The 15,981-nt window shown below is 35.9% G+C and overlaps 1 protein-coding gene across 1 annotated transcript in view; it reads left to right on the top strand.

The window, feature by feature from the left end:
• Positions 1-2,305: 2,305 nt before the first annotated feature.
• RFXAP (regulatory factor X associated protein) overlaps positions 2,306-15,981 on the top strand; it is a 35,137-nt gene continuing 21,461 nt past the window's right edge. The window contains exon 1 of the mRNA XM_077869692.1: positions 2,306-2,335. Coding sequence (XP_077725818.1) covers positions 2,306-2,335 — 30 coding nt within the window. The remainder of the gene's footprint in view (positions 2,336-15,981) is intronic.

Genomic DNA, 15,981 nt, shown 5'->3' with positions numbered 1-15,981 from the left:
GTGCATATACTTTCCTAGTTCCTCTAGGGGGTGGGGTGTGCTGGGAGAATGCATGAGAATCACAGATGTATATGGTCTCCAACTGCAAATCCCCTTGGCAGCTTCCTGGATTGGGGGTGTGTATGGCCCTGTAGTAAATGAGTGAAAGGGCTATGGCAAGTCTAAACTTGATCCTTGCTTCCATATGGAGTCTTCCTCCCCCTGTCCCCCCACACACAGAAAAAAGGAATAGACATCATTAAGTCATATACCTTTTAGCAGAAGCAAGTGTAAAATATGCTATGACCTAACTGAGCAAATTAAAAAAAGAAAAACATTTAGGTGATGAATTACTTTGGTTATGGTATTTTCCTGCTAATTAAAGATTTAGCAAAAAAGTTTCTGTTTAAATGCTTGTTATTTTACGTATTTCTACATTATATTAGTTGATTTCCTACCTTAATATGTACAGCATATTCAAACTGTTCTATGACAGGATTACATAGTTCACAGGAAGAGTAGAAGATGGTACCATGATGAGTATTACACAAAGTGTTATGAGAGTATAGATTAGAAGCATAGGATGCTTATCGAACTCAAAGGGGTAAAAGGTACAGGGAGAGAGAGGGAATGTCTCTGTTTTTAGGCAGTGGTTCTTAATGTTCTGATGGCCATAAATCCCTTCTCTGACAAACTATATACACAGATGAAATTCTGTATATAATTCCGCCTGAAGCTATCTATGGAAACTGGGTCATATATTCTTAACTCTTAAAGTTCCTTTATTTATTAAATGTATAAAAACTAATTTACTTCGGATACCTAGGTGGCTCAGTGGTGGCTCAGTGGTTGAGCATCTGCCTTTGGCTCAGGTCGTGATCTCGGGGTCCTGGGATTGAGTCCTGCATCAGGCTCCCCGCAGGGAGCTTCTCCCTCTGCCTATGTCTCTGTCTCTCTCTATGTCTCTTGTGAATAAATAGATAAAATTTTTAAAAAACAAAACTAGGGATCCCTGGGTGGCACAGCGGTTTAGCGCCTGCCTTTGGCCCAGGGCGTGATCCTGGAGACCCGGGATCGAATCCCATGTCGGGCTCCCGGTGCATGGAGCCTGCTTCTCCCTCTGCCTGTGTCTCTGCCTCTCTCTCTCTCTCTCTCTGTGTGACTATCATAAAAAAAATAAAAAATAAAAAAAGTCTTAAAAAAAATAAAAAACAAAACTAATTTACTTTCAATTTACTTTTTCCCATTTCTCCAAAGGGTGACACACAGGAAATAAAAACAAAAACAACTTTTCATCTTCATTTCTAATTAATAAAGCATTACTTTTAGCCTTACATTTACCTAGTTATTTTTCTTCATAAGATATTTATTCAAATATGTTTTTTAAAACTCCTCTAGGACCCCAAAAAGCAAGTAGGGAAAATAGTGTTAATTTATACTTCATAGATCAGACAACAGAGCGCATGGAGTTAAGTTTCAGAGATAAGACTAAAACTCTTTGCCCTCTGGCTTGGCTTTCTTTCTACCAAGTCAGCATTCAAACTACCCTCTGAGCACCCTTTTGGGAATCCATGGAGATAGGGAAACTCAGCGTTTGGGTTTTACCCATGATATCCACTTGTTTCTTATTTCTACATGTTGGGTTTCTATGTTAGTATTTGAATAAAGAGTTACATTTATTTGGTTACATTAAACATTTTTTAATTAATGCACTTATTTCTTCTTTATTCCATATAGTATTTATTATTTACTGTATAATGTGAAAAATGTAAATACTTGGGTAAATGTCAAATCTATGATATAAAAACTATACAAAGTGTCATCATAAAACCCTAGATTAAAAGAAGCTAGGCCCCTTCCTTGGTAAGACTTCTGAACTTGGTAGGAATGAACAAGTTGAAATGAAACAAGTCCAAGGACTGATCCCAGTCTCTGGAATAGTAGGTGCTGAAGTAATGGGCTACATCTCAAGTAAGAGCTTAGCTCTCTTTCCTGGATATAGCAGACCAAGCCTACAAAAGGCAGCAACTGAACCAAAACTGAATAAAAAGTTATTAGAAAAAAAAGGAATAGTGAGGGAGCACTTAGGCTGCGGTTGGGAGGATGGGGGAGTGTGGGAAAACAGTTCACAAAATTGATGAGAAGGAAGAGAGTTGAAGAAAAAACAGAAAAATACATGAGAAGGAAAACATGATAGCTTTATGATTCATTGTTTATCAGGAGAAGGAAAAATAAAGGAAAAGAACAATTTCCAGATTTTCAGTTCCATGGAATAGGTATATGCTAAGCCTGAAAATAGCAAGAAGCAGTGAGTCTGGGGAGGACGATGAAGAATTTAGTGTGGGATATGCTTAAGGTGAGTGGCTGTAGGATATCCATGGAAAGATGTAGATCTGACAGTGCGTGTATGAGTACCTAATGGAAAGGTCTACGTGAGCTGAAGATATTTAGGAGTCACCAGCATCCACATGCCTATTAGAGCTATGAGAGCAGAAGAGAAAAGCCAAAGAGTACACGACCTGGAAAGAAAGGAAGCCAGGGAACACCATGAAAGGGCCTGTGACAGAAATGATAAGGGGAAGCTGAAAAGATGGGGGTGGGGGGAAGCAACTAAGTAGTATAAAGAAAAGGGAGTTTCAAGAGGAAGACATTCACATTCAGCAGAAAGGGCTTCTACACATTGAAAAGAATCCTTTGAATTTAGTAATTAAGCTGTTGGTAAACTTACTGGGGGCAGATTGATAGTGTGAGATGCTGGAGTTTAAGAAATTTGAATTGGAAAATTCAAATGACAATAAAATCCAGTGGGAGGCGGGGTGCCAAAGTAGTAGGACTCTAGAATAGAAAGAAATTAAAATCAATAGAGTTAAAGGCACAGAACTAGATGTTCTGTTGAAATATTCCAAGATGGCTAGTTGGGAGTGAATAAATAAGGTGCCAGTCTCCAGTGGAGGTTGCAGATAACTGGCCCACTTATTGAAAGAGTGTGGAGGAAAGGACAGGGTGTAGTATGGTCACATTGCCTAAGCGTTAAAAGAGGACAGGAACTGACATGAGAAGTGGAGTAAGATAATAAGAATCAGCAAATGGGGATCTCAGTTGATGCTGAACAATCATACTCTCCACTAGCAGCAAGCCTGAAATTTCTTGGGTATGGGAAAATAATAATTCCTCCCACTGGAGCTGGAAAAGATATGGTATCTTGTAGGGATGACAGGTAAAGAGAATGTTCTATGAAGATGTCAAAGAAATAGAGGGTGTTCCTTAGAACATGATTCCCCAGTCCCTACTTGGAGTAATTGTGATCCATTAAAGTGTAACAAGGAGATGGGGTGCTGAGTTGAAGAGTAGTGGGTATCTATATAAGAGATGATAGGTGATGAGGATGAGATGTGAAGGAACTTGACAGGAAGCAGGGATGGAACTGATTGGCCTCAACTTCCCAACACAGGCTGTTTGGGTGTCCAAGTGGACCTAGCATCCCTCATGGCAACTGGGCTTAGATAGGGTGGGAGGGATGGTGTGCCCCTTCTAGCTGCCTGACTGAATCTGTTTGCTTCTGACCCTGAGAGAAAATGATTAGAAAGAGAAATGAGATTTAGCAATTCAGAGTTTTGTCTCTAGGATGGTTAAGTCAAGAATAGGATAAATAGAGACGAAAAGTTCATCTCAGCATTTGCACCTTTCTATTCCCTCAGGGTTACTTTTTTCCTCCTTGAATCACCATCATGACACTTTTTCAAAAAACTGGTTTTCATTTGCCAACATGGCTTCTCTGAAGTCAACAGAAGAAATATCAGGTATCCATCCCACCTTGATGCCCAGAAACCAAGGAACAGTAACTGACAGGGGTGGAGAAGGGGAAAGTCAGGGGATTCCTGGGGGGATGGTCTAGATGGGGAGATGTCATTATTAGAGGAGGTGCAAGTGTTTTTCCTTCATTCCAAACTTTTCATATTTTATTGCTACAAGGATCAAGAAAGAGTTCTCACTACTCTTAAAAGTTCTATGTGCTTTTTTTCACCATGCCCTTTTCTTCCAGAGTCATAAACAGTCACCCACCATCCCCCTTCCTTCACAAATACCTTTATACTCACTGGGTATTTCTGTCTGAGCACCTCACTGAGCTCGAGACTTAAGGGAGCATATCAAAATGTCCTTAGTATAAAGGGGCAATGATGGCTGAGAGGTAGTGGGGAAATAAAGCCCTGGAGATGGAGTAAGAAAGCCTGGGTGTGAGCCTTAGCTATTCCATTTAGTAACTTCATGGACTCAGGCAAGATATCTAACCTGATTACTTCAATTTTCTCATTTGTGTAATGGAGATAATAATGTGTACTTCAGAAGGATTTTATGATAATTACATGTCATGTGTCAAATTGCTTTTGAAATTATAAAATCCCTACAATGAAATATGGTAGGTGGAGGAATAAAAGTCCCAATAGAATTATTTGGATATTTGTAGAAGACAGCGCACTCCCCACCATATGTTATAGCTGATACTTGACTTATGGTTTTACTATTTAACAGATATAGAAAGACCTTAAATCACAGTTCCATGTAAACAGTCTCAGAATTTCTTCTCAGGTAAAGTAGGCCAACAGTCTGCTCAGTAGTATTTTGTAGGCTAAAACTGCAAGTCACAAATACTTACTCTTTATTCCTTGTAAAGGGCTTCCTTAAGTCAGGCAAGATTCAAATAAATAACTTCATTTATTGAACCATGGGAAAGACAGACCAAACACCTCCTATAGAGATAGGAAAGTCTTACATTTTGTTAGCCTCAAAGAACTTTTGGTTGTAACCATATAGATGTCACTGTGAGAGTTGAACTTTTTCATGTATTGCTATCCTAAGCCCCCTTATACCATTGTAAAGTCCTTTCCAACACTAAAAATCTGAATACATGAATAATTTTTGAATTGCAGCAAGTTTTCACACTTGTGAGTAAAAGCCAACCTCATTAAAAAATTACAAAGGAATACTGATTCCAGTCCAAGAAAGGCATTTTATCTGAATTGCTTAGAGCACTCCTTATTCATACTGTGAATCATGGGTGTAAAAATACAGATTAAAAAAAAAACTGTCAGAAAATGCGAATGTCTTTAAAAACATCTTTATGTGAGAAATTATTAATATACGATGGTGAGACATCAAGTAAAAATGAACTGCAGAGATAAGCATAAGCAGACATTACTCTTAAAGCAATTTACATAGGATTTGTATTTATTTAAATTTCAATGATTACTAACATGTATCAAATATTTGCTTTGTAGAAGGTATAATTATAGCCATTATACCTTTATTAATTCACTTAATCCTCACAACAACCTTCTGGGTTTGAGGAACCACCAAGCTGTTTTCCACAGTGGCCACAATCATTTTTTTTTTTTTACTTCCTTTTTTTTTTTTTTTTTTTAATTTTTATTTCTTTATGATAGTCACAGAGAGAGAGAGAGAAGAGAGAGAGGCAGAGACATAGGCAGAGGGAGAAGCAGGCTCCAAGCACCAGGAGCCCGACGTGGGATTCGATCCCGGGTCTCCAGGATCGCGCCCTGGGCCAAAGGCAGGCGCCAAACCGCTGCGCCACCCAGGGATCCCTTTTTACTTCCTTTTAAGGTATTCAGTTTGAACATTATAAATAATACAACATAGTATTTTGTTACTATAGTATTATCATAGTGCTTGATTAAAAGTCTGCAAATCTTTGTAGTAACATATTTTAAGTTGAAAAATTACCTCAAAAAAGTATATATGAAATTGTCAAACTCACAGAAGCAGAGAGGAGAATAATTGTTGCCACAGGTTGGGAGGATATCATACAACATAGTGCCTATAGTTAACAATATAGCATATTATATACTTAAAATTTTACTAAGAGGATAGATCTTATGTTAAGTGGTCTTTTTATACATACATACAAAATATATTAATAGTAAATAACAAGGGCAGGAGAAAATTTTTGGAAGTGATGGATATGTTTATGGCATAAATTATAGTGGTGGTTTTTTTTTTAATTTTTATTTATTTATGATAGCCACAGAGAGAGAGGCAGAGACACAGGCAGAGGGAGAAGCAGGCTCCATGCACCAGAAACCCAACATGGGATTCGATCCCAGGTCTCCAGGATCGCACCCTGGGCCAAAGGCAGGCGCCAAACCACTGCCCCACCCAGGGATCCCATAGTGGTGGTTTTTAAGAGTATATACTTATCTCCAAACTCATCCAGTTGTATGCATTAAATGTATACAGCGTTTTTATATTTTTTATTTTTTTAAAAGATTTTATTTATTTATTCATGAGAGACACAGAGATAGAGAGGCAGAGACACAGGTAGAGAGAGAAGCAGGCTTCTTTCAAGGAGCCCAATGCGGGACCCAATCCCTGGACTCTGGGATCACGCCCTGAGCCAAAGGCAGATGCTCAATCACTGAGCCACCCAGGCGTCCCTATACAGCTTTTTAAAAAAGATTTTATTTATTTATTTGAGAGAGAAAGAGAGTGCATTCAAGTGGGGCAGGGGCAGAAGGAGAAGCAGACTCCTTGCTGAGCAAGGACCTCAGGATCACAACCTAAGCTGAAAGCAGATTCCCAACCAACTGAGCTACTCAGGTGCCCCTGTCTAAAGCTTTTTGTATGTCAATCACACTCAATAAAATCATGGGTTTGCACTAAAGGAAGCAAATGACCACAATAATTTCAGGCATCTAAATATTCCAAATGTGAAATATCTTTTAAAAAATCAGCAAGTTGCAATATGCAATCTTAATTTTTTTGAAGGGTAGAGATGCTTCTAGTTACTTAACAATCCATTTTATCTCCTGTCTTGATTGTTGATATCTCCTGGTCCTTCCAAGAGAACACTTGTTAGAGGTGAAATAAAATGACTCTTTTAAGGATCTGAGGGCCTCATTACTACCTGAGTCTGGTGTACATGACTGCTGTGGGAGTTTTGATAAAAATTCCAGATCTCAGCAGGTGAGTGTATGTGGGGAGAGTGTTGCCTGTTTCTTTCTCTTTCTGAATCTGGTATTCTTGCCCTTTCACTGCTTCTATGAAATCCCAACATCCTTCCCATACACTGTTTTCTGTAATCTCAGCCAGGGTGGGTTTCTTTTGTTGTCACCAGAGAAGCCACCATTCTCCTGGCCAGCTCCTACTGTTCTTTCAGGCCCCAGCACATATGCTGTTATTTTTATCCTGTCCTTTACTTCTGTCCCTTTCTTCCCCTACTTCAAATGGTTAATGAGAGGAGTGAACTCATATTACTTATATATTATTATTCATTCTCATAACTCTGTTTCCTTATTTTCAACAGTTTTGTTTTATGTTGAATTTTTTGATTATAGTTACACAGTAGCTATATATGCTTAAGACCCTATACTTCATTGATTTTGGTTTTCTACTCTTCGGTTCTTAATTTTGAACCCCTCAGTCAACAGGGTATCCACAAGCAGTTTCTAGGCCTCTGTCTTTGCACAGAAACATACTTTGTCTGAGAATGGAATTTTTCATTACATTTCCTCATCTTAAAATATTTACAAATTTTCCATTATATTTAGGAATTCAGTATTGCAAAGAAGTCTGAAAAAAGCAACTTAATTTTGTTCTCTTTTAAGGACAGCTATTCCTCCTCCTTGGAAAAAAATATATGCAGGATTTTATAAATATTCTTGAATTTTTTTTGACAAGGCATGTCTATTCTGGATATTTAGAATTAATTTAGAATTTGCTTGGACTCTAATGAGCCATTTTGCCAAATTGACTGCTTTTTATTTTTTTAGCATATGGAGTTATTCTATTTCCTGTATTAATCAGGGTATAATCAAGGATACAAATTCAGAGGGAATACTATTTATTACCAGGAGAGAAGCTTTAGAGTTTCAGGAAAAGTCTTTCCTTAAAAGAGGCAGAGTTTTAGCTGCACTATTTCTCTGCTTCTACTATGTTTTTTCACCTAAATTGGCAAAGATAGTAAAGTTCAATGTGTATTTCACAAAGCAATGGCATATGAGATTTCAGCTTTAAATTGTTAATGTCAGGCTCACATAGGTAGTACCAGATCTCTCACCTCTTGAATTCTATTCTACATTCAGAGCAAAAGAGGATTTTTTAGAGAGGTTAATTTTAGACTCATGAGGATTGTCAACAGTCTTGAGTCACCCAACAATGCAGAATCAAGTTGGCTTCAAATTTAATTCCATGAGCTCAAACCCAGGCTTTAGGATTCATTCTAAAATTATGGACTCAACCATAAAAGGATGATAGATTTTATTAATAAAACAATAAGGACAAATGGGCATTTATTGAAAAATATGCCATCTTCTTATATTACACTAGAGAAATAACTGAAAGAAATTCTTGCTGACCCAAAGAAAACAAAAATGCTGACAGGTTTAGAATACTGTCTCTAGGGAACATGATTGCTCCAAATACCACAGGAAAGCAGAAGAGAATTAAAATAAAGGAAGAGACAGGTTACGGTAGAGAGAAAATATTTCCTTAGAGTAGGGTTGAATCTTAGGGGACATATTAAAGAGAAATTAAACTAAAAAGGAGATCTTAATGGCCTTCAGATATAAAAAAGAAAGGAAAATGCAATAAGGTCTAACTGGTTTTAAAGAGGATATCAGATTTAGGGAAGATGTTTAGTTATCATTAGGTCAGAAACAATGAGTCAAAAAGTTTCAAAATTATCCTAAAAAAATCTATTATAGACTGAACTGTGTCCCTTGAAAATTTATATGTTGAAGTCTTAACTTCCATTGTGACTGTATTAAGATAAAAGGTCTTTAAAGAGAATAATTAAGGTTAAATGGGGTTATAAGGGAGGGTCACTGATCCAATAGGAGTAGTATTCTTGTAAGAAGAGGAAGAGATACCAGGGATGTGGACACAGAGAAAAGACCATGTGAGGACACAATAAGAAGAGACACCTGGAAACTCAGGGGCTCTCGCTCTCTCTATCCCTGTGTGCACAAAGAATAGGCTATGTGAGAACAGAGCAAGATGGTGGGCACCTATAAACCAAGAGAAAAGGCCTCGGAATGAAATCTACCTTGCTGGTACCTTGATCTTGGACTTCCCAGTATCCAAAACTTTAAATAATAAATTTCTTTGTAAAAGCCACCCAATATGTGATATCTTGTTATGGTAGCTCTAGCAGATTAATACAAAACTGAGACCAAAAAAAAGTCCACTAAAATAACACATGAGAGAGCTAGGGTGCAGGAAAGTATTAAAAGGTAGATTCTTAAAATTGCTAATTGAGAATCTATAGTAAAATTAATTGATTTCCTAGCCTTCCATTCTATACCCCTCTAATCCACTCATTTCTAAGAATCTAATTGTGACAGTTCCTTACTCCAAAGCCCCCCCCCCACACACACATACAAAAGCCCAAACTAATTAGCTTAAAAGACAAGCCTTTCCAATACCTTGCTCATCACAAGTGCCCTCCTTTATGCCCTTCACCCATCTATCCCAGCCCCCCACCCACTTCCTCCATCAACCCTCAGTTTATTCTCTATTGTTAGAGTCTCTTATGGTTTATTTTCCTCTTTTCCTTCTCTCCGCTTTCCCAAATGGTCATCTGTTTTCTTTCTAAAATACCACATATGAATGAGATCTTATGATATTTGTCTTTGACCTGTTTCATATAGTATAATACATTCCAGCTCCATCCATGCATGGCAAATGATAAGATTTCATTCTTTTTGATGGCTGAGTAATATTCCTCTGTGTGTGTGTGTGTGTGTGTGTGTGTGTGTGTGTGTGTACACATATCTTCTTTATCCATTCATCAGTCAATGGACATTTGGCCTCTCTCCATAGTTTGGCTATTGTTGATAATACTGCTATAAACATCAGGTGCATGTAACCCCTTCAAATCTGTATTTTTGTATCCTTTGGTTAAATGCCTAGTAGTGCAATTGCTGGGTTGTAGGATAGCTCTATTTTTAACTTTCTGAGGAACTTCCATACTGTTCTCCAGAGTGGTTATACCAGTTTGCATTCTCACAAACAGTACAAGAGGATTCCTATAAGGGGCATTTTTGGTTATCACAAGATTGGGGGTTTGGAGGAGCACTATAAACATACAATGGGCTGTTCCAGGGATGCTAAATACCTTGCAATATGCAGACAGTCCTTTATAAAAAAAAAGGCATCATGTCCAACTTTTGAATGTTCCACTAGACTTTCATGTAGGTGAAAAACTTATTTATAACTGAGTTGAGATTCAAACTCTGGTTTATATATCACCCAAAATATGATTGCATGCTGTTATATAATGAATTCACAGGAATATAACTACTATCTAAATTGAGGAAAGAATGTACTTGGTTTTTGTTCAGAACTTTACCAAGTTATTCCCATTTCAGAAAGTCCGGTTACCAACAATAGCACTGTGAGGGGTATTTGAGTCAGTCTGTATTTGTCACTAGAGAATCATGGTGATTATAAGTAAATGTACAAATTTCCTTGTTTGGATCTTATTTCAAATGTCATACATAAATTTAAAATGTAGGCAAATATTCAGTTAAGTATTTGAAATTGAATTTTATAGCTATTTGAACAAATGAAGTCACCAATGTACCTACTTTGCCAATTCATTTTTCTAACCAAGCTAACGAACCCATTCATATTAAGTGACTGTTTTACAAAGGAACATGTTGATCAAATTGGAAAAGAAACATACATATTTAATACATACATATTGGAAAATACCGAAAACTGCAATACCATCACTGGAATGTATGACAATGTTCCTTGCAAAAGAAGATAGATCTCGTTTCCTTCAGAGCAATGTAAATGATCACAAAATATACTATGCTACACAATATTCAAGAAAAATTAATCTTAACAGCTGTCTAAAAGACTACTACAAAATGATGAAAATAAATCCTATTAAATGATTTCCTCTATTCCAATGTACTATTGCCTTAAGAAAGTTACAAAAGTTGAAACCAACTGAACAATAAATCTTTATTACAAGTAGATGAAAAGCATCCTGTCTCACAGAGAGGCTTTACCATTTGCATATGTCAAGTTAGAAAGGGCAGAAAAAATTGTAGAGAAAGTGTTATTTTCAAAATTACTGACAGTGAATAAGAAAGAATTATCAATTTTGAAACCCTCAAAATTATTTAAAAGAAAAAAACACTTTCCAACATCATAGCTTATTTAACAGAGCATTAGCAATGATAGTTTAGAGCCAGGACACCTGCACCCCAATGTTTATAGCAGCAATGTCCACCATAGCCACACTGTGGAAGGAGCCTCAGTGTCCATCGAAAGATGAATGGATAAAGAAGTTGTGGTCTATGCATACAATGGAATATTACTCAACCATTAGAAACGACAAATACCCACCATTTGCTTTGACATGGATGGAACTGAAGGGTATTATGCTGAGTGAAGTAAGTCAATCGGAGAAGGACAATCATTATATGGTCTCATTCATTTGGGGAATATAAAAAATAGTGAAAGGGAATAAAGATGAAAGGAGAGAAAATGAGTGGGAAATATCAGTAAGGGTGACAGAACATGAGAGACAAGGGGTAGTGGAAGGGGAGGTGGGAAAGGAACAAGGGATAGTGGAAGGGGAGGTGGGCGGGGGGATGGTGTGACTGGGTAAAGGGCACTGAGGGGGGCACTTGACGGGATCAGCACCAGGTGATATGTTATATGTTGGCAAATTGAACTTCAATAAAAAAATATATACAAACAGAAAAAAAAAGTGTGTGCATTTATTTCATTAGTAAACAATACTTTCCATCTCCACACATTTAACCCTTAACAAAAGATAGAATTACATTAAATCTGCATCTGTAGAGAAGATGAGTTCAGAAAATGAGCTTAAGAACATAAAGCAGTGGGATCCCTGGGTGGCACAGCGGTTTAGCGCCTGCCTTTGGCCGAGGGCGCGATTCTGGAGACCTGAGATCGAGTCCCACGTCGGGCTCCCGGTGCATGGAGCCTGCTTCTCCCTCTGCCTATGTCTCTGCCTCTCTCTCAATGTGTGACTATCATAAATTAAAAAAAAAAAAAAAAAAAAGAACACAAAGCAGTGTGTTTTCTTTGGGAATAAATAAAATGATATATGAAAAAATGTTCTGTTACTCTTACTTTCCTCAACACAGTACTGAGCTTTGCCTACCTGTTAGGAATACAAATGAAAATGATTTTAATATCCGAGGTATTTCCTCATCTTCAGTTATTCTCATACATTGCCACGATGTATACCTTCTTGGGCTACCACCTGAAAGTATTTTTAAATTCAACTCATGTTTAACTCAGCATTTATGTTAAAAAGCAATAGTCATGAGATCATGAATTTGATATGCTAAACATACACTACTCATCAAAATACAACTATTAGTATTAAAGTAAAATAAAAAAATATATATAGGTTAAAAAACTCAACTGAAATGATAAATAAAAGACAGACATTACTTGGGGTAATGACATTTATAAATTTGTTCATTTTCTAGTAAATTCACATTAAAATAAATGCCAATTTTGAATGCCAATATTAGCAAAATTAAAAATATATATATTGATATATAGCTGTCTAAAAACTAAACACAATTTTTCTTGCAAATGTTCCTTACTTCTCATATAACTACAGTAAAATTCTTAATTTAGTAGTGTAATTATATGTCAGATTTTTAAAATTATATAATTCTATAATAAATATGTTTCACAAATGCATGTAGAAATAATTAATTTCAGAAATATATTTCTACTGTCTAATTGGTTCTGATTTGAGTTATTATGTATCATTAATATTCCCTATAAAATCACAGTTTGCAAATAATAGCTGAGATGCATCATATATACCTAATACTTAATCTGAAGTACTGATTTTTCACAAAATGTATGTTCTTAATAGAAGGGAAAAGTATGTATTTTGAATATATATATAGCTTATACTAAGTGATAACTATATTTGCAAATGTGAATATTAAAGGAAATCAGGAAGAAAGAAGCACCAAATGTTTTTAAAAAGTCATTTTGTTATTCATCGGTAATAATTACTAAGAATTTTTGAGATAGAGTCCACGGATCAATGAATGTTCAAAAGTAATCCCTTCAATGGTAGATCATCCATAATCTATCAAATGTCAATAAGGAATCTGAATGTCTTATCCAAAGAAGATGGTTCTCGACAAATTTTTTAAAGAAGATTTGGATCACATTATGGACTTCTGTGGAATTTTTTGATGTAGTCAATGAAAAAATAAATATCAAATTTGAAATAATGCAAAAGAGTGAGGTACATCCTCCAAGCCATATTTGAAAAGGTCCTTCTCTTTATTCAATTTATAATTATTTTAATTTACATATTATATTTTAATATGTATATTTTTAAATAGACAGAAAAGCTGAAAAACCAGGACAATAAACACCTATATCCCCACTACCTGGATTCAAGAATTTTAAGTGTTTTGCCTTAATTGGCTCCTATTTGTATGTATGTATATTTTGGCTAAAACGTTTTAAGAAATATGTAGATATCATGCTGCTTTAACCCCTAAATTCTCAAACATAAATCTCCTACATATATGGATATTCCCTTATATGGCCACAACAGCATTACCACATCTACAACAATTTGGAATAATTTACCATATCATTTTCAAATGTCTCCAATTGTCCTCAAAATACCTTTTATAATTTTTTGTTTTTAACAGGGACCTAATCAAGGTTCACACTTTGAATTTGTTTTGTTACACAATTCTTCCAGTCTCTTTTAATCTAGAACATTTCTTGAACCTATCTTTATTTTTTATAAAAGATTTTATTTATTTATTCATTAAACATACAGAGAGAGAGGCAGAGACATACGCAGAGGCTCCTCGCAGGGAGCCCGATGTGGAACTCAATCCCAGGACCCAGGATCATGCCCTGAGCTGAAGGCAGACACTCAACCACTGAGCCACCCAGGCGTCCCTTGAACCCATCTTTAAAAAATAAATTGTAGCATTGACTTTTTTCCAGTAGGCCACTTGTTTTTTACAATTCCACATTCTGGATGTTTCTGATTGTCTCCTTGTGATGTAGTTTAACTTATTCCTCCCTCTCTCCCCTGTAAATAGGAAATTCGTTCTACAGGCTTAATTAGATTCATGTTTAACGTTTTTGGCAGAATACATTATATGCGATGCTTATCTTTCATAGGAGGTAGGAAAGAGCAATTCTTCCCATATTAAACTAATGCTATTACATGGGTAAAGAGGGACAGTCAGATGTCTCCACTGGAAAGATTTTTATAGCATCAATGAGCTCCTTCTTAAATTTTAAGGAAAGGGGACCAATCTTATTAAAGTTGAAGGGAATTCTCATGGCTTTTTCAACAAATGAAGTAAAAAATAACCTGGCTCACTGAGGACTTTCACAGTTTTCAGCTTTGCAGTATAATCTATCTCACATGAAGACAGATTAAAAGATACTTGACTCAGAAAGATATTGCTCTCATTTGGATGCAATGATAATTAGACTTAAAAACAGTTAACATTTTACAATAGCAGAGAGGGCAGTTTTAAACAGATATAGAATATGTCAGCCAGCATTTTCAAAAGAAATGAATTTATCTTCAAAAGGACTTGAAGACAAACTAGGACTTAATAAATCTAATTAAAAGGTTTAGGATCCACCTAAGACTTTCACACCCATCTGTCTGAAAATAACCCAAATTATGGCAAGCACTTCCTGCTGTCTATATAGTTGAGAGTGGTTTCAGTCAGTATGCTCATTGCAAAGATGTGACAGGACATTTTAAACTAACTTTAATAGACTCAGTACAAAATATTAAAACACAGACATCTCATTGAATTTCAATGAAATTTTTCAAATATTTCATACTTACATATGTTAAAAATTTTTAAGTACTCTTATAAGACATACATGTTATAAACTTATATTTTGAAACTATGTGCTTATTTTTTGGTTACTTGTTTTGTTTTGTTTTCTATTTAACTCTGATACTGAGGTCCCAGAGAGAGGCTTAATCTCTCCATAGCCTCTTATATGACTACTTCTTTTACTAGTCTATTTTTTTTACTAGTCTATTTTTATTCATTGTTGCTTATTAAAAAGTAGTCTTTGACATATTTTTAACTTTTAGAAGCTGAGTGTATAACTTAATAAATTATAGAATTTTTAATAGAATAAATGTTTTCTGAAATGTCTTATTTATCTTGGTATTCCCAAGGCTTATACCACTGTGTAAATAATAGAAGTTTAATAAATGTTGCTAAAAACAAAACCACACACCATAAATGGCATCACTTAAGATAGGCATCACAAGGTCCCAAGTCAGTAAGCCAAGACTTTTTTTATATATTTTTTTTAATTTTTATTTATTTATGATAGTCACAGAGAGAGAGAGAGAAAGGCAGAGACACAGGCAGAGGGAGAAGCAGGCTCCATGCACCGGGAGTCTGATGTGGGATTCGATCCTGGGTCTCCAGGATCGCGCCCTGGGCCAAAGGCAGGCGCCAAACCGCTGCGCCACCCAGGGATCCCCAAGAGTTTCAACCCACCAGAAATATAACCTTTAACCAGTCAACCTGGGGATTTCCTGGTCAGTACTAGGAAATTTACTGACCACTTTGGTTTCCCCTTAGGAGGGTAACTTTGCCTAAAACAATGGTTTTTTTGCTAATAATTTCTTCTTTTCCATTACCTCTACCATTAAAAACCTTTCCTTTTCTGTAGCCCCTTACATAACTCTAAATATACTAAAAAAAAAAAAAAAAGTTGAAATGTATACTGAAAATAGGTGAACTTATGGTATGTAAGTATCTCAAAGTTTTTTTTTTTTTTTAAAGAATTATTGACTGATTAAATAAATCACATAACTTGTAGTTCCTAACCTTGACAAGTCATCTAGGACTTTATCAAAAGTCTGGCCAATTATGATTTTATTTTTTAAAAGATACTATTTTTTTAAAGATTTTATTTATTTGACAGAGAGAGAGAGAAAGAGTGCGCATG

The sequence above is a fragment of the Canis aureus genome, chromosome 24 (assembly GCF_053574225.1).
Source record: "Canis aureus isolate CA01 chromosome 24, VMU_Caureus_v.1.0, whole genome shotgun sequence".
Taxonomy (NCBI): Eukaryota; Metazoa; Chordata; class Mammalia; order Carnivora; family Canidae; genus Canis; species Canis aureus.
This window is presented reverse-complemented; position numbering and strand designations above follow the sequence as displayed.